At 40.8% G+C, this 20267-nt stretch overlaps 1 protein-coding gene across 4 annotated transcripts in view; it reads left to right on the top strand.

Annotated features, from left to right (window-relative positions):
- LOC146519221 (copine-9-like) overlaps positions 1-20267 on the top strand; it is a 205727-nt gene that overhangs the window by 178537 nt on the left and 6923 nt on the right. For 3 of the 4 annotated variants that reach the window (XR_014874280.1, XR_014874281.1, XR_014874282.1), the window contains 2 exons: positions 874-5856; positions 7244-10695. Coding sequence is in view for 1 of the 4 variants with exons in the window: in XM_085161093.1 (XP_085017219.1) it covers positions 874-931 (58 nt within the window). In the remaining 3 variants the exon portion in view is untranslated. Of the gene's footprint in view, positions 1-873; positions 5857-7243; positions 10696-20267 lie in introns of those variants that run through there. The other variant, XM_085161093.1, reaches the window with a different exon arrangement.

The raw sequence follows: 20267 nt of genomic DNA, 5'->3' as shown, positions 1-20267 counted from the left end.
CGATCATGGTATGACAGTGTGAACGGCACAAATCCGATATTTTCAAATCCGATCTGGGTCACTCTCGTATGTGGTACTGAATCCGATACATATCCGATGTTTTAGAAAGCGACTGCTGTTTGAACGGTCAAGTCGCATTAAATCCGTCTTTTACGTCACTGACACAAGACAGACACCAATTATCAGCGCCCGAGAAGACATCGTGAACACTTCCTGGCCATCCCGTGTAGATGTCAGTGAAACTGTTGGGAAGACAACGTTGGAGAAACGTGAACATTTTATTTGTTCTGTATAATCTGCAGATTCTGACAGAAATCTGCAACTATCCTTTGAAGCAGCGCTCCTCTAAAACAGCAATAAGGATCATTATTAGGTTATTTACATTATTATGTAAATAACAAAATAACTTAAAGCAAAAATTGAGAAACGTAAAGTCCGAAGTCTTTATATTAAGGTCCATCTGTCAAACATACTGTTGCTCTGGGTCTAAACAGAGCGCGTTGTGTGTGACGTCTTCTTTTACGCATGCGGCCGCTTTGAGCGTTCACTCTAGAGCACGTTTGCTGTCACATTTTATTTGTAGTGTGAACAAGCAGACAAAAAAATTGGATTTGATCAAAAAATCGGAATTGAGCATTAAGACCTGCAGTGTGAACGTAGCCTAAGAGAAACAGGCAGAGCCAAAGACTGGTACTAATTCCATAATGTTCTGAAAAAACCCCCACAACTGAAGTTCAGTCAAACTGTATCAGGTAAAGCTAGCTGTTCACTGGTATGCCATTCTATATATTGCTGCATTACTGTGTAAAACTGTCTTTCAAAGAGAGGGGGAACTGTAATCTGTCTCGTATTCATTCTGTGCTCCTTCCACAGGCAGCCTCTCTGCCAATGTCTGTCATCATAGTAGGAGTGGGCCCTGCTGAGTTTGATGGTAAGTGCTTGTGTGTGACATGGAAGAGGGGATGTGCTGAGTACTTTCACGCTGACAGACACATGTCAGAGACGTCGTTGTTTGTTTCACAAATACAATCGAGCATCTGTTTCTTTGCTGTGCTCCATTATGTAGCACTGTTAAAACCAACTGTTAAAACCAACCTTGCAGGAGCAAAAAACATTTCAGCCTATATAGTGTGTATTCCAGGGCACAAACCTCATTGGTTCCTACTTACAGTATATGTCTGTAATATCATTCAGTTCTCCACATGGTTTAATCATTTAAAATGGAGCTGTAGTAACCCACAGAAAATGTCAGCCTCAGTACATCCAAGGAGATAAAAATGTCCCAGTGGAAAACCCAACCTATTTAAAATGAATACCAAATACAAACCGGCATGAAAAGTCAAATGGCTCCAGGACACTACAAGAAATAATTAAATTTGGGCTCTTGAGAGAAAAAAAAATTTTCCTGAAGAAAATGTCCCGTGACTGCTGTAAAGCTGACTGAAGCAAATAGAAATATATATACATGTGTGTATGTGTGTGTGTGTATAGATACATAGATAGACGATTGGCACGCGCTTCTCTTCACAGAGCAGGTTCACATTTTTTATTTTTGGTCTTGGACAAAGCCTCACAGACATCCATCCAGAACTTTTGTATTTTGGGACAGGATCAAAACATATGGATCAAGGTGGCCTCTGCCAATTTACATCTTTCGCACGTTGGTTCAATCGGGGGATCTTTGCCAATTTCGATTTGCTGAGATGAACCCTGTGCACTATTTTAAACTGCAGAAGGCAATGTCTTGCACACATGGAGGACGAGTGAATATTACTTAAAACATCGACCCAGTCTGCTTCAGTAATACAGATCCTAAGATCCTCTTCCCAGGATCGCTTAATTGCAGACATAGAAGAAGAACCCAGGCGCAAAATCAGAACAAGTATTGATGATATGGCCTTTTTCTTAGCTGAGTTAAAACACATAATGTCATCCATTACATCATTAGAGGGTTTATTTGGGAACCCAGGGATAGAGCCTGAAAGAAAGTGTCGTATTTTTAGATACCTAAAAAAATGAGAGGGGGGTAAGTTGTATTTATTAGTCAGCTGTTCAAATGAGGCAGACAATCTTTTAAAGATCTCAGCCCTCGCCTCTGCCAGCCCTGAAATGTGGCATCAGACATTGAAGGGGAAAAAACATAGTTGGAAGCTACTGGGCTCCCTAAGCACATCTTCAGAAGATTAAAATGTTTTCTAAACTGAAAGCAAATCTGGATAATATTATTAACTACAGGATTCTCAATTGTCAGGCTTTTGGGTAACGGGATAGATGCACCTACGACAGACGATAACAAGAAAGAACCAGAAGAGAGCTTCTCCATTTCTACCCATACGGGTCCGCTGCAGTCGTGCTGATAGTGCAGCCAGTAGGTCAGACAGCGTAAATTGGAGGCCCAGTAATAATAACGGAAATTCGGTAGAGCCAGGCCTCCATCTTGCTTTGACTTTTGCAGATGTGTTTTATGCAAACGTGGTTTCTTATTGTTCCAAAAGTATGATGTAATTACAGAGTCCAATTTCTTAAAATAAGCATTCGGAATGTATACAGGGAGGCTTTGAAACAGATAAAGATATTTGGGTAATACAGACATTTTAACTACATTCACTCTCCCAACTAACGAGAGAGGAAGCGGCGACCATTTTGACAAGTCTTGTTGCATACTGAGGTGTAACTTAGTAAATATTTCTTTAAAGAGATCGCTGAAGTTTTTCGTCACAGTTATGCCTAGATAGACAAAACTGTGCGTTGCAATCTTGAAGGGAACAGTAATGTTCGCTAATGTGGAAAGAGGCATATTTAGAGGCAGTAATTCACTCTTGTGTAGAATCAATTTATAGCCTGACACAAGCCCAAATGTATCAAAAAGTTCAAGAATGTAGGGAAATGTTACCTCAGCCTCGGACACAAACAGCAGGAGATCATCGGCATAGAGAGATTTTTAGTTTATGCTCAGTGCCATATCGCGAAATGCCTTGAATGGCATGATTACTTCTTATAGCTATTGCCAACAGCTCAATAGCTAATACGAAAAGGAGGGGGCTGAGGGGGCAACTTCCAAACCCAATTGTTTGGGTTTGGAATATCTATTTGAGGCCTATTTGCAAGGCCTCAAATAGATATTCCCATTCTACTCTATCGAATGCCTCCACATCCATGGAGAGAAGGCATTCGGAAGCGGCTTGGCTGGGGGTGTACATTATATTAAGTAGTCGACGAATACTAAAAAAGGAGTGCCTGTTTTTAATAAAACCAGTCTGATCTGAAGAGATTATGTTGGGTAAAACTTTTTCCAATCGGTTGGCCAAAACTTCAGGAGTGAAATCGGCCTGTAGGATCCACATTCCAAAGGGTTCTTATCTTTTTTGGGAAGTAATGTTATACAGGCTTGATTTAGGCTATCAGGCAAAACACCTTTGGCAAGAGAGTCAGTATATAACGTAGCAAACTCAGGGGCTAGTTTTCCAGCAAAGGCAGCATAAAACTCGTTCGGTAAGCCATCAGGGCCTGGTGATCGGCGAGACTGTAATGATTTTATTGCCGTTATGATCTCTTGCTGCTGCAGACGTACATCCAGGGTGGAAACCTCATCTGGGGACAATGTTGGAATCTTTAGGTCTCTAAAAAAATCAGAGAGGAGGTTAGAATCATTGGTGTTATCGGAGCTATACAACTTATAATAATAATGCTGAAAAGCATCATTTATCCCCTGTTGATCTGTAACAGTTCCACCATCTCGGGTTGCGACCCCATTAATAGTTTGCCTGGCTCTTGCACATTTCAACTGTCTTGCTAGAATCTCTCCCGCCTTACCTCCGTGCTCATAGGTATCACTGCGGTTCTTTAACAATAAATATTCTATAGAGTGTGAGGCGCGCACGTCATATTCTGCACCCAGGTTCAAACGTTCTTTATATAAATTTGGTCAGGGGTTCTGAGAATTCCTATTATCCAAGTCTGCTATTTGCTTTTCCAAATCCTTTAGTTTAGAAGTAGAAGCACGTTTCTTATTAGCTGTAAACGATATAACCTGGCCGCGAAGATAAGCCTTAAGAGCCTCCTAGACCGAAGAGATGGAAATATCTGAGTTAAAATTAAATTCCAAAAAGTAGGTAATTTGATCCGAAATAAACTCTATAAAGTTTTCATCACTTAACAAAAGAGAGTTAAATCTCCACATCCGTTAAGGAGACTCCATACCGGGTATATGCAGTGTCAATATTAAGGGTGCATGGTCAGATATTACAATAGGCTGATAATCACATGACTTAACAAGAGAGGTTAGTTTGTTATCAGTAAAAAAATAGTCAATTCTACTGTAGCTTTGATGAGCATTTGAAAAAAAGGAATATTGTCTGACTTGTGGGTGTAAAAAACGACAAGTGTCCGAGATGCCGTAGGTTGAAAAAAAGGACTGTAAATAAGAAGCTGACTTTGTTGTCGAGTATCCAGTTCTTAGAGACGATCTATCCATCCCAGGGTCCAAGCACAAATTAAAGTCCCCACCCATAATAAGTAAATGGGTATTCAAACAAGGCAGGAGGTGGAGGACGCGTGAAAAAAAATTGGGGTCATCACAGTTTGGGGCATATAAATTTGCTAATGTAACATTAATATTAAAAATTGATCTGGTTACTATAACGTATCCGTTTGAATCAGCCAGAGTCGAAAAAGGGGTAAAAGGAAACCGTTTATTTACCAATATATTGACCAATATCGCTACACCTCTTCCCTTCGCTGTAAAATGTGAGTGGAAGAGCTGCCCCACCCAACTACATTTTAAACGAGTATTATCTGACATTTTAAGATGGGTTTCTTGGATAAAGGCTACATGAGCACCCATATTTTTCAGGTGAGTGAGAACCTTCTTTCTTTTAATAGGATGGTTCAGGCCTTTAACATTCCAGGTCACTAAGTCAATCGAGGTAACCATTGAAAATATATCAAAGGTTTTAGCTGGTTGCTCGGACAAGAAACATAAAGCACTTGGTTCTTAACTTGGACAGTCGAACACAGAAACCCTCCCAGAAACCCCCTGAACCCCCAGGTGAACTAGCTGTCAGAACAAACAGCACACCTACCCAATCTAACTGAAAAACTTCCATAACTATCCTACCTAAAGCTCCTTAAGCCCGCATAGTGTAAAGGTTGGAATAAGACCCACCAGGTGTACCCCGGTGAAGTCCACCATTCAAAATATAAAGAAAAAGAAATGAAGTTAAATGTCTGAAAATCAACATAGTAAGCATGACAATGCCGTAACAGTCGTCCGAAGTAGTCCCGTGTTCCACGTGCCTCAAAACAGTTCAGTCTTCCATGGAGTCTTGCACAAACCTTTCGGCCTCAGCCACAGAGACATACACCATCTGTTTTGACAATGCGTAGTCGCACCGGGTATAGAAGTGATGGTTTCTGGCTCAACACCTCAGGGCTGTAGTCCTCGTAGACCCAGAATGGTTTATCCATATACTTCAGGTCGTTCCTCCTCCTAGCCTCTCGTATTAGCAGCTCCTTGTTTTGGTAGCGGTAAAAACAGACAATGACAGGCCGTGGTCTGCCTCCGGGGGCCGGTTTGGGGGCCAATATACGGTATGCACAATCCAGTTCGGGGGGAGAGGGGAAAATGTCTCTCCCAAAAACGTCTTGCAACAACTGTGAGAAAAACTTAGAGGGTTGTGGACCCTCAGTCTCTTCCTCCAGGCCGATAAGGCGAGCATTGCAGCGTCTGTTTCTCGACTCCATGTCCAATAACTTAGCCTTCAGCTTTTCATTAGCGACCCGTAGTGTCTCACAGGTATCCTCCACTTTAGCAAGGCGCTGGTCGAGCGTTTCGGCGCTTTCCTCCAAAGATTCTAGGCCAGGGGTCGGCAACCCTGGGCACGCGTGCCACAGGGGGGTTAAGTGATGGCACGACCATAGCTGGACTGGCCATCGGGCATACCGGGCATTCGGTTGGTGGCCCGATGATTTTTTTTGTAACGGTATAAACATTGAAAGGTGGTGGATTGGTCAGATGCTGGTCGGTGTGTTAAAAAACTAACTCCACAGATTCAGTAACATTAGCAAGTGGTGGAGGCCAGCAGGTGGATGAGAGAAAGGGGAGGCAGGAGGAGAGACTCGAGGCAGCCGCCGGTCCGAGTGTCAGGTGACCTGAACTTCAGGTAAGAAGTTATGACCTGCAGTCTATCTGGGTCAGATATAAACCAAGTTTAGGTGGAGTTTATTTTCGTTATTCTGACTTTTTACAGTCAGTTACAATAACTTGTACTGCGTGAGCTAGCATGACGGAGTTTCTATACAGCTGGGTGGGTGCTTTGATGTCACTTATAGTGATCTTTATTTAACTCATAAGGTTAGTTAGTAGAGTTGCCAACCGTCCCGTAAAAAGATGGAATCGTCCCACATTCAGAGAAAATATTACGCGTTTGGTGTTGAGTTGAGAAGGGACGCAGTTTGTCTCGGACTTCAGCTAGAATGGAAAAAGACACAAAGCTGGAGTTATTCTGTCTTTGCTGCACAGCTGCATCTTCTCTCATCCTCTCCCCTCTCTCTCCTGTTGCTATTTCAATCATGAAACTGATCAATGTTCAGCTGATCGGCTTTTGTCTCTTGTTTGTTTATCACTTTGCGCCAGAAAGAGGAAACCAGCAGATGTCGCGCTAAACAACAGCAGCACGTTTAAGCTTGATCAGCAGTTGTTAGAATTTATTTAATATTAATTTCTAGTATCAGCTGATGTTTGCTGGAGCCACAGCTGTAAAGCTGCTGGTCATGATGTCGGTTTGTATATCTGGTGAGAGGGAAACATGAAGATGAAACCAGGAGATGTCCTTACTGAATCATCAGAGCTGAACAGGTGATGGAGAAACAGGTTTACCTTTTAGGTGACATGAATGAGTTGAAGGGTTGGGTTGAATATTAACAAACATGCCATATTGGCCCAGTTTTTCTCTTATCATTGTTGTGAGGAGGCCATAAATAGCATTTGTATTTTCTGCTGTACAGTTCATTTGCTGTTATAGAGTTCTTGTTATGGATAAAAAGTGTCTTTTTTTTGTTTCAAAACAGCTGATAACTGCCAACATCTGCGAACAAATATAATTCTATAAAGTGGTATATATTGTGTAACTGTTCATATAGAGCGTTATTAAATTTATTGCTAATGCAATCATATAGCACATTGACTTCTGAGGAAATTTTAAATGGCACTCGTCATCAGAAAGGTTGCCTACCCCTGTTCTAGGCGCTCACCATGGTTGTCCGATGCCTTCTGTAGTCCGTCCAGCTTTTTATTCACGTCATCAAAAAAGCTGACTTTTAGCTCCGCCAGTAAAGCCGAACAGTGCTCCGCTAGCAGTGCTGTTATGTCGGCTTTGCTAACATTCGCAGGAACGCTAGCAGCCGCGCATTCGGTTGTTTTGCCATTCGACTTCGCAGGTTTAGGCGACATGACAGGGCATCAAATGTTCTGACGGCTTCACCAAATCACCAAGATATTTGCCTCAAAAGATAAGTTAGGTGGGCTCGCTCAAATAACTAAAAGTTGCGGGAGCTAAGGGAAAGTGTGACTACCCCATGCTCGTCAAAACCGGAAGTCTAAAATATATCCAATACCTCTGTTAATTATATTCAATATTACTGGTCACAAAGCTTTAGTATCATGTTGACGTAAAGACAGTGGGATATAATCACAAGCCAATGTCACTAAGGTTGGTGTTGATGTTAACTCTACACCCAATGTTTCTGTTCCTGACATTGCCACTATGTAGTTTAACTTACGTCTTGATATTTTCACATTTCAAAAAATAAATAACTAAATAGTTTCAGGAGCTGCAGCTGCAGATCATGTGAGCCAGAGACCCAAATGCTGATGATGCAGGAGAACAGTTAACAAAAGGCTTCATTCAGTAAGGCTGAAACAAAACAAGGAAAGCCAAAAGAACCAGAGGACTTAAACTGGGAAACACTTTATTCATTTAAAAAACTAAATAAATACAATTTTTAAAAAGCAATAAAACCTGAGCAACAACCAAGAAGCTGGAAGATAAGCTGAGACACCAACAAGGGACAAGGGGGGACTGAGATAATATATACACTACGGGGTGATTAGGGAAGTGGGAACACATGGGAACACAGCAGGAACAAATTAGGCATAACAAGAAAGGGGAAGCAAAACTGAACACAATGCACATGAGATGAGGCCTGACAAAATAAAACAGGAAGTTGCAGGAGCACCAAGACTCACCGAGCTTGACACCAAGACGGGGAGACAGAGAGGATGAAACAGAGGCTGTATCCCAATTCAGGGTCTGCAGCCTTAAAGGGCGCATTTTAAGGCCGATTACGTCACCGCGTCGCGACGAAGGCTGTCCCAATACAAAGCGAAAATGCGGCCCTCAAATGCATCCTTCATTTCCCTGAATTTTAAGGACGCGGCGGTGTAGACTTCGTGGCCCAACATATCCCAGAATGCATAGCGCGGCGGTGGGTGTGGATAATTTTGCCGAAAAAAAAACGGCGGATGAGGGGCGCCCGAAGAGTAAACTTTAAGTAAGTACTGAATATTATGTCACTTATTTATGTGCAAATGTTTAATAACGAAGAACATTAAAACATTACTGTTGGCCACATGTCGGCAAAGTTATGTGACATTAGTGACGTTTGTACTAACTTGGTTTTAAAGCCTTTACTTTAAAATATACGCTGTTCAATAGCTGAGCTTAATCAGAGAATGATCAAAGCTCATGTAGAAACAAACAAACAAATGAACAAAAGATTTTCTCCTTCATTTCTGTCAAACAAAGCTGTACGAAACGTTTCCAGCTGTTAGTATCATGGTTGCTAGGCAACCTGGGCAGCGCAACGGAGGCTAGACCGTCCCATTTCACAAGCCTCGCACTTCCGGCCTTAATGGTCTTTAAGTACGCTGCCCTTGAGGATCGTTGAGGCTGCATACTTTGAGGCTGCAGACCCTGAATTGGGATACAGCCAGAGAGTCGTCTCCAAAACATGCACCGTGTACTAGCAGCTGTGTCACCACAGCAGCTCCATCAGATGCTTCAGGATGTTGCTATAAAACTTCATTGATGGTATAGTTTCTTTGTGAAGCAGTTCATGATATAGAACTCCATGAATACTTTAAATATTTCTGAATGCCTTGTCTGAAAATTGCTCAAATGTAGCTAGAAAGCCAGCTTTCATTGCCAGAAACGATTGCTGTTTGTTATCTGTGAAACAATGTTCCCATCTATTCATGTGGAGATGGCTGAGAAGATTACCTTCTTTGGGATATCAGCTAAACGTAGATCTGGTTTTTGGTGGGCCAGAACTTTTACAACAAGTGTGATCAACACGTGCTGTCAAAGTTTCTCTTCTAGGCTACATATCCCCAAGTTGTCCTCACAACTACTTTAATTTTCCATTTTCTGTTTAATAAGATTCTAAGCAGCCATCAAAATGTGCTCATTTTCTACTGATTGTATGAGTGACATTATGTTAAATGTTTGCAGTTCTCCAAATCCCAGGTTGGTATCAGACCTCTCCATCTGACTGCCAACACACAGAGCAGTTCCTTTATTCAAACATTTCTGCAAATGCACAATTAACTAGCAAGCGGGAACAGCAAGCCTTTAATTAAATTACTGAGGGTTTTTTCTTCTTTCACTCAATGTTCAAGAAACAATTTGTTCCCACTTGGATTTTGTTTTTATCACTTCTGTTAATGCTGATAATATTGTGCTCATAATTAAGAGATTGATTAAATATTTGTACAAATGAATCAGAATCAACAGACTTGATGGCCGAGCTCCAGTAAATAAATCATATGTTTATCTACTTTGGGGCATGTTTTTAAAGCTAGTCCTTATTTCTTTTTAATGAGCCTTAAAAGGCAACTGTGTGTGATTTGCTGCTATATAAATAAAATAAATAAATGAATAAAACTGAATTGAATTGAATCAAAAGGTTTTTGGTGACAAATTTCTGTTGTTTTGATATCATTGATCAAATTGTTATTATATTTACTCTTCTGACACTGTCGCTGCGTCTGTCAGGACTTGTGCAATCAGTAGAAAATTACTGCATTTCTCAAAAATTATTAAGCTTCTTTCAAAGCTTCTGAGTTGTATAAATTGTCTTGTTTAAATAATTGTTTGTCAGAAATCAAACAATGGTTAAATGACAGTTTCCTTCAGTTAAATGCAGATAAAACAGAAACTTTGATTATTGCACCTGATCACATGATCTCAGAAATTAGGCAGCATATCAGATTTTTAGACCCTTCATTTCAGTCGAGTCTCAGAAACTTGGGTGTTATATTTGACAGTTCGATGTCTCTTGAGAAACTCTAAACAACTTGTCCGGAACTGTTTTTATCATCTAAGAAACATTTCTAAACTCAGACTGGTGTCAAAGGCAGAACCTGAGATGATTCGTGCTTTTATCTCTTCTCGTTTGGATTATTGTAACGGTCTTTTTACGTGTCTCAACAAATCAGCTCTGGATCGCCTTCAGTCTGTACAGAAGGCAGCGGCAAGACTTTTAACTGGTACAAACAAGAGGTCACACATTACTCCAGTTTTGGCTTCTCTTCATTGGTTGCCTGTAAATTTTAGGGTTCATTTTAAAATTTTAGTTGTAACTTTTAGAGCTCTGCACGGTGAAGCTCCCCAGTATATCTCTGACCTGTTGAAACCTCAGGTCAGAGGCTACTGGTGGTCCCACGTACCAGGTTTAAAACACGTGGGGATCGAGCTTTTCAGGCACCGAGGCTGTGGGACTCTCTGCCGTTGTCTTTACGCTGTCTAGACTCTACTGACTCCTTTAAAAAGCAGCTGAAGACATTTTTATACAAACAGGCTTTTAATTAATTTTAACTTGTTAAAATCTTATTGTGAAGCACTTTGTGATTTTTATCTGTGAAATGTGCTATATAAATAAATTTTACTTACTTACTTACTTAAGCATTTAACACATCAGAAAATGGAAAACACCAGAATCAGGCTTGGTGCATTGTTTTGGCATTAGACTCTGTACTTGAGTAGATAATGAATCCATGTGCTCCTCCTCTGTGAAATCCTAGAAATATACTTAACATAATATTACGTTAATGGCGAAAGAGGCCTGTCATCTTATGCTCACCACCTGACCTATAAAGCGTCAATTCAATTCAACTCAATTTTATTTATATAGCGCCAAATCACAACAAAAGTCGCCTCAAGGCGCTTCATAGATACAGAGAAAAACCCAACAATCATATGACCCCCTATGAGCAGCACTTTGGCGACAGTGGGAAGGAAAAACTCCCTTTTAACAGGAAGAAACCTCCAGCAGAACCAGGCTCAGGGAGGGGCGGGGCCATCTGCTGTGACCGGTTGGGGTGAGAGAAGGAAGACAGGATAAAGACATGCTGTGGAAGAGAGACAGAGATTAATAACAGATATGATTCAATGCAGAGAGGTCTGTTAATACATAGTGAGTGAGAAAGGTGACTGGAAAGGAAAAACTCAATGCATCATGGGAATCCCCCGGCAGCCTACGTCTATTGCAGCATAACTAAGGGAGGATTCAGGGTCAGCTGGTCCAGCCCTAACTATATGCTTTAGCAAAAAGGAAAGTTTGAAGCCTAATCTTAAAAGTAGAGATAGTGTCTGTCTCCCGAATCCAAACTGGAAGCTGGTTCCACAGAAGAGGGGCCTGAAAACTGAAGGCTCTCCCTCCCATTCTACTTTTAAATACTCTAGGAACAACAAGTAGGCCTGCAGAGCGAGAGCGAAGTGCTCTAATAGGGTGATATGGTACTACAAGGTCATTAAGATAAGATGGGGCCTGATTATTTAAGACCTTGTATGTGAGGAGCAGGATTTTGAATTCAATTCTGGATTTAACAGGAAGCCAATGAAGGGAAGCCAAAACAGGAGAAATCTGCTCTCTCTATGCGTCAGTGTCTTTTTAACACGCGATTTAAATTATGTTCTTTGGTGAGGGAAGGGAAAGGCAAAAATGATTTAAGCTGAGCAAACACTGAGCCCTCATAGGGACCTATTAATCTGTGCTGAGCGTTTGGGTCAAGGGTGAATACTTGTGTGTGACATAAGAAGCATAATTAAAGCAAAAGTCAGACAGCGAGAGCAGCAGTCTGCAATTTAACTGAATTCTGTGGTAAAAAAGTTTATTTCACTTGACAGAAAAAAAACCACAAGAGACTCGAGGAAATTAAAGAGATCTTCACTGCTGTGTTTGAATCATCTTTAATAATCCTTCGACTCTTCTTCTGTCAGTGGCATTCTGGGCTCAACAAAACAGTCTGCAGGTTCTGTCACTCAGCATGCAGCGCTTCATTTATCCTCTGTGATGCTTGAAAAGCTTCAAAAGCAGGCACACGCTCAGAAAAGAGGATAAATCAAATACGCCGCTTGTAATTTTTGTGCTACAAAAATGTATTCAGCTGCAATTCTACTCAGGTCTGCTCCCTGGATGAGTAAAGCCTCCACACATCACTCATCCACAGTCAGACTGGAGCCTTTCAGGGGCGTCTTGTGGGAATGAGCCTTTTGAAATCCAAATTTATAATAAACCATTCTGTTCTGGAAAGGTATCATCCTTTCCTTGCATCCTTTCTTCTCTCTGTTCCCTCCAGCTCATCTGGCTTCCCACGCTGCTAAAAATAACATCTCACACTTATTTTAAGGATCTGTTTCAAATGTCCAAAACTGGGCCACATATGTGTTTTATAATAGGTTTCAAACAAAATTGTTTGAGCATAGCAGAAGATCAAAATGCATTTTACTGACTTCTTCACAATTGATTTCTTCACAAGAATTTAATATTTTGAACTATAAAGATACTATTAAGATGTATTATTGTGTCAGTTACATTAAAAAACATCTTAACAGAAACATGGTAGCCGTAATGAAACATGAAGGGTAGAGAACAAACCAGAAAAGCAGTAAGAAGATTTAAAAAAAAAGATCAAAGACCACAGTGCAGGAAGCAGATATGTAAAGAGCAGGCGAGCTGGACTCCCCACTGGAAACAGCTGCAGCCAAAGATCCATCAGATTGTGAAGAAACCCAAAACAGTAAGTAAAAGTAAGTAAAATTTATTTATATAGCGCTTTTCACAGATAAAAATCACAAAGTGCTTTACAACACAGGAAATGGGAATATAAAAACAATATAACAGTAAATAAAACAATGTAAAACAATAAAACTATAAAACAGCATAAGAAGAAATTAATCAAATGCTTTTCTAAATAAAAAATGTCTTCAGCTGTTTCTTAAAAGAATCAATGGAGTTCGTGCAGCGAAGAGACAGCCACAGTCTGAAAGGCCCGATCACCACGAGTTTTAAAACGAGTGCGCGGTACCACCAGCAGTCTCTGATCTAATGACCTTAAAGCCCGAGAAGATGTATGTGGTTTCAGCAGGTCAGATAAATATTGAGGAGCCTGACCATGTAGGGCCCTAAAGGTTAGAAGTAAAATTTTAAAATGAAACCTAAAATTTATGGGCAACCAGTGAAGGGAGGCCAAGACTGAAGTGATATGTGATCTTCTCTTGGTGCCTGTTAAGAGTCGTGCTGCAGCATTCTGCACAGTCTGAAGACGATTTAAGGCTGATTTGTTAAAACAAGTAAAAAGGCCATTACAATAGTCTAAACGAGAAGAAATAAAAGCATGAATAATCATCTCAAGTTCAAGCTTTGATACCATTAGTCTGAGTTTAGAGATATTCCGTAAATGATAAAAACAGTTTCGGACCAGCTGCTTAGAATGCTGCTCGAGCGACATCGAGCTGTCAAACATGACACCGAGATTTCTAAGGCATGATTTTACAGAAGGGTCTAAGAAGCTGATATGCTTTCTAATTTCTGGGACCATGTGGTCTGGAGCAAGAATTAGAGTTTCTGTTTTATCAGAGTTTAGTTGGAGAAAATTGTCATATAACCATTTGTTGATTTCTGTCAGGCAATTACTTAAATTAGACAATTTATAAAACTCAGACATTTTGAAAGCTGGTCTACAAATGCAAGTGTCAAAGTGTCACAATCCAGAGAGAGTAGAGAACGGAGCTACTAGTCAAGGCATAAAAATCAAAGGCATTTGACAAAGAAATGAACAAAAAATGATCCAGAAAGGATCTGAAGATAAACGTGATGAACGTTCCACAAAGGTGAGGAAAAAGTGTGACAAAAAAATGGAAACCATTGCAGCTTATAAGTGACTCGTGGAGCTAGCCTATATCTCCTCCATTTTCACCAACCCATATGGAAAAGATATATATAAATCTTATAAAGTTTGTATCTGTCTTGTATGAAACTTGTATGAAAAGCATACAAGAGTGAAAACAGATATAAGATCCCTTGAAAAATTATAAACTTGTATGTTTTGGATACTTACAAAAAAAATATATGAAAGTAATGAGAAAGTGGCCACTTTCCTGAGTAAATCATATATGTTTTTATTATTTCTTTTCCATATGGGAAGCATGTTGAGCGAAGGATTTGACAGCTGATAAATTAAAAGTTTCTCAGACCTGTTTTTGCACAATAAACTAAAATAATATTAAACAACAAAAGGGCTTGTTTCATAGAATGAATAGATGTGATAAAAGGTTGTTTGTCTGTTTGTCACATTTATCACATCATCTTTAATCATAATAACCAATCACCCGTTCACTCATGGTGTGAATGGGTGAATGAGGCAGTTGTGTAAAGCGCTTTGAGTGCTCAGAGTAGAAAAGTATAAGAACCAGTCCATTTACCACAAGGTCCCTGTGTTGATTGGTGCGGGTTCGATTCCAGCATCTGAGTTACAAAGCAGGTGGGATGGTGGTGGCTAACTAGACTAGCAGCCATTAAAAATGGCTCCTAGTATAGTTAGCCACCAGCTGATATGGGATTCATATCAGCTGGTCTAACACTGTTAATGTTCAGACGCTTTGTTTTGCCGTATTTATTTGTATGTACTTGCTGCATTTTTAATGCCTCTTTGTATAGCTAATGCACTTCAACAAAAGGCATAAAAATACTTTTTTAAAAGAAAAACAACAAAGCCACAGGATGCCAGAGGAGGTGGAGACGGAGTAGTCCTGCGTTACTGCTGGAGGAGACACAGAGCATGAGATGATCACTGCCTACTCACTATTATTCAGACGGATCATGAGAAATAGCCACAATGGTCCCTATCATATTTCATGACATTGACATTACTGTGAGCAGTAACAGTGGAGCATCTACTCTCACACAGCCTTGTGTTACCAGGGCCGCAGGAGGCTTTCTATCAGCCTGTGTGTCTCAGTGGGCTCCTCCCCTCCCTGGGATCACCCAACACAGCTGAACCCTCACTACCATTTTTCAACACCTTCTAGCTGAATATATTTCTGTCTCTTTCTCTCTCGCGTCTCTGCTCATGCCGTCCCTTTGCTTCTTCTGCTCCCGGCCACCATCTGCCATCGCTGTGTGACATGTGGAGCCCCACCAGCCTGCCCTCAACATCCGTCACTCAGCATCCTTGTTCCTCTCCTTTATCTTCTCCTTTTCTTTGCTTCATATCTTGTCCTTTCTATTTTTCATTTCTTTATATTTATTTCCTTTTTTGTTGTTTCCTTGACATTTTCTTCCTGCATTTGACCATTTTAACCTTTCCTTTTTCTTTTTTTTACTTTCTTCTCTTTACTTTATTATATTTGTTTTCCTCTTCTTTTTCGTTTGCTTCCTTTAATTTTTTCAGATGTTATCTTTTATTCACATGACTTTCCATTCTTTATTTTAATCTAATTTATTTTCTCTTTTTTCCTTCCCTCTGCTTTAAATTCAGACATGAAAAACCTCTCTTGGGATTACTGTTTGTCACTTGCTCATCTCATTCAGCTTGTTGATGACAAACTATAAATAGAGTGATGCGGGGCTCAGGCGGCCCTCCACTTTTATATATTAACTTCGCATGGCCTATATAAGCTCTAATGAGGTTGGTTTACACAGTTTCTTCTCGTTGCTTCCCCACTTTGAGAGCACAGGGAGCAGATGTGGTGCAGAAAGACCAAACTGGCTTTGCTCTCGTATAGTTTTCAGTCCCTGAGGACAACTGAATGACTCGTCAGTAGCCAGATCTGCGCTTGTGTTCTCACCGGTGTTAGTTTATATCAGTTTGGGTTGAAGGTTTGGGATTTGGAAAAAATACAAAAAGATTTGGGAAGAATCAGGAGCTGTTATAGTCATATTTGTCATCTTTATTCACGAGATAACAGTGTAAATAAACCTAATGAAGTTCTTTCACAGCCAAACTTAATATTTACACACCAGAATCCAGTCATATAGGCAGGGAAACAAAAAACAACACAAAACTGTCTGGCATATTGTTTAGATAACAAGTCCAAAGGAAAACAAAAAGTACTCCAAGTGAACTTCTTCTCTTTTTCCTGTGAGATGTAATTAATGTTGTTTACTCCGGAAGTGAGTCGACGTTTATCGCTGAGTTCTTTCTGCTAACTATGAAGTTGTTTGAGTGTAATTAACAGCACATATCCTGAGTATACAGGATATTTTTTATTAATTTCATTTGGTAGGGCACTGATCTGGATGCTTCTGTTGTTACAATGTAGCCTTCTGTGACATTAAAGAGGTCACCTGATTCTATTAGCACAGCACTGCTGTATGTCATTGTTGTAAGGTAACACACAGGCTGGACTGCAGACTGTGTGGAGGTTGTGATGTGGACCCAAACGCAGACAACGCAAAGACTGAACGTAACAAAAAAGCGAGCCTTTATTGTGACGGATTCAAGACATAAACCAAACGAGAAAATGAACTAGGCAAGAGCTGATCATACAACCGAAACTGGGAAAACTAAGACATGGAAATATTTGGATAACTTGAAGACATGGAAACACAAAGGACGGTTAACAGACAGCCTGAAAAAGGACCAATTACAACTCACACCATGGCTGTGTGAAGGCTGTAGACCCCAATTCAGGGTCTGCAGCCTCAACGATCCTCAAGGGCCACGTACTTAAAGACCGCTAAGGCCGGAAGTGCGAGGCTTGTGAAATGGGACTGTCTAGCCTCCGTTGCGCTGCCCAGGTTGCCTAGCAACCATGATACTAACAGCTGGAAACGTTTCGTACAGCTTTGTTTGACAGAAATGAAGGAGAAAATCTTTTGTTCATTTGTTTGTTTCTACATGAGCTTTGATCATTCTCTGATTAAGCTCAGCTATTGGACGGCGTATATTTTAAAGTAAAGGCTTTAAAACCAAGTTAGTACAAACGTCACTAATGTCACATGACTTTGCCGACATGTGGCCAACAGTAATGTTTTAATGTTCTTCCTTATTAAACATTTGCACATAAATAAGTGACATAATATTCAGTACTTACTTAAAGTTTACTCTTCAGGTGCCCCTCATCCGCTGTTTTTTTCGGCAAAATTATCCACACCCACCGCCGCGCTATGCATTCTGGGATATGTTGGGCCACGAAGTCTACACCGCCACGTCCTTGAAATTCAGGGAAATGAAGGACGCATTTGAGGGCCGCATTTCGAGCAGCCTTCGAATTGGGACAGCCTTCGTCGCGTCGCGGTGACGTAATCGACCTTAAAATGCGGCCTTTAAGGCTGCAGACCCTGAATTGGGATACAGCCCATAAATCTTAAGAGGAAACACACGGGGAACACAGCTGAGGCGGATAAACATAATGACACAGGACGAAGCTAAACTGAACACAGGATGCGACACTGTCAAAGTAAAACAGGAAACACTAAGATGGAGACAAGAATAAGCGGCTTGACACGAGGCTGAGAGGAAGGAATGCACAAGGGTAACAAGAAAGACTGGGGAGACAAAGGGAGGAGACACAAAGAGGGAAATACAGAAAAATTAAGATGAGACATGAAAGGAGAGGCGAGGGGACAAGACAGGCTGGAAAAAACATACACAAAGACAGACAGAGGAGACATGGAATAAAACACAAGGAGGGAAACATGTAAACAGAAAAGGGGGATGAGGCACATCGACAAGAAAACAGAGAAACAGAAATAGAAGCAAAACCACGACTAAATAACAGAAAACTACAACACTTGATGCTGATCTTATTTTCATTGCCATTCAGTGTCTTTCCCATTACACACAAACGTTGTTTTCATAGTTTGTGGACAGAACACAAGTCTGCTGATTGATAGTTTAACCTTTACTCCTGTCTCAGCATTTTAGACAGATTGTTCTTGACTGGCTCACAGTATTTATGGTTAATATTATAAATTAAACACAAAAAAACTACAGCTGTGAAAATATGTATGTGAAAGTATTTCTGTAGGCTGTCTGAAAGTGCGAGTGTAACGTGTATAACAGCAGTCCTGTCACAATGTTCGTCTGTTTCAGGCGTAGGAAAATATGTATACGTCAAACCTTTTAATAAGTATGCAATGCAAATTGTTTAAAGCAAACATTATTTAAACAGTCGGCAAAAGTTAACTAAGAATTTTGTCTAAATTCTAAATAATGGAGCTAAATTAAGTTTAAGCACAGTCAACTTTCTTTTGTTTATCTGCTTCAAATGTTAAAGTAATTTTAATGAAATTAGGTAATACTGTAATTTAAAAATTTAAATGTATGTGTTAAAAAAACAAACCTATTTATTTAGAAGGTTATTATTCTGATGCACCCATTTCAGGTCCTTTTGTAAAACTAAAAGCTGTCCTTACACCAGTGAATGAATGCTGTGTTCTTTGTTATTGTCATTTATTCCTGTCTGTAACAGACGGATCCCCCATCCTACTACAACACTTGACACAATTTCACTGTACAGCTGGGTCTTTTACCTCAGCTGTTTTCTGGTTTAGAAAGTAGAATCACATAATCAACAGCTGCATGTTTTAACTATTAGGTAACTATTTGTACAGTATGTCATTGTCACCGCTGCATTTTCTCCCCTTTATTTGGCTCTGAATATCAGGGGCACCTCCAGCTCATTCAGGGAGACTAGTTCCCAAACCAAACAAGAGGTATAACCTCTCCAGCATGTCAGGGGTCTGCTCTGTGGACTCTTCCTGGTAGGACATGCCCCTGAATGTCTCACCTGGGTGACGATGAGGGGGCACTCTTGTCAGATGCTCAGACCACATCAAATAGCTCCTTTCGATGTGGAGCAGGAACAGCTCTACCCTGAGCTCCTCCCAAATGAACTTCCTCCTCATCCTCTCGGATGAGGAGGAAGTTCATTTTCACTGCTTGCACCTAAGACCTCATGTGACCATAGGTCATCGATAGCTGTCTGCCACACCACTGACACTCAACCGTTCCTGTCTGTCATTTTCGGCTCCACTCTCACTTCACTCATGAACAAGACCCAGATATCATCATATATCAACTCCTCCCAGAGTGGGCAATCCAGCCTTTTTCAGCCACTCTGCAAATCATCCTAGTGCACGCTGGATGTCACCTCCTGATGATGTCAGAAGAACCACATAGTCTGACAAGTCTGATCCTGCCAGAGACCATCTGCCACTTTGCTGCAACTGGACACGTATGAACATTGACAAAAGGATCCCTGGTGAACTCCAACTGTCACAGAAAACAGGTCTGACGTACTGCCAGCAATGAAAACCAAGCTGTCACAATAGATGGACAAGGACCAAATGGCCCATAATAATTGGCGATTCATCTCAATTTAACCCTAACCCCTTCCTGAAGAAGCTGGCCACAATCCCAGTCGATCAATTCAGAGACACTGTCCTCAGCCTCCAAGCGACGTTGCAGAGTGTTAAGTAAGACAGCCCTGCAACATCTCGGACCTTAAGCATAGTTTATGGTCCTGCAAATGTGACCATCTAACATATATTCGCATCTGGACAGGGGGGGAGGTTTTCAGCCACCCTAGACATGCTCCCATGCAGTCTTCCAAAGTACTAAGTGCGTGTTGCTGGAAGCAGATAACATGTGCATCTGCCAAATGCTACATTCAGGGGCATGTCCTACCAGGAAGAGTCCACAGGGCCTACTTGGTTGAAACAGCAGATTTCAACAGGAATGGGAGGAGGACAAAAGAAATTTCAAAGATCAACATATGCTGTTTTTAGACCAGCAACTGGTCCACAGGCTGGTTGTACCACATACTTTGCATGACTCAGATGCAGGCAGATGATCCATTCTCCATCTGCCAGCAGGCTGAGTAATACTACCTCTGCTGGGCCACAAATTCCACTCCAAGGGACTCACGGTGAATTTTTACTCCAGTCCTAAGCTGGATAGGACTACTTTTTTATCTTGATGG

This window comes from Neolamprologus multifasciatus, chromosome 5, assembly GCF_963576455.1.
Source record: "Neolamprologus multifasciatus chromosome 5, fNeoMul1.2, whole genome shotgun sequence".
Classification (NCBI taxonomy): domain Eukaryota; kingdom Metazoa; phylum Chordata; class Actinopteri; order Cichliformes; family Cichlidae; genus Neolamprologus; species Neolamprologus multifasciatus.
This window is presented reverse-complemented; position numbering and strand designations above follow the sequence as displayed.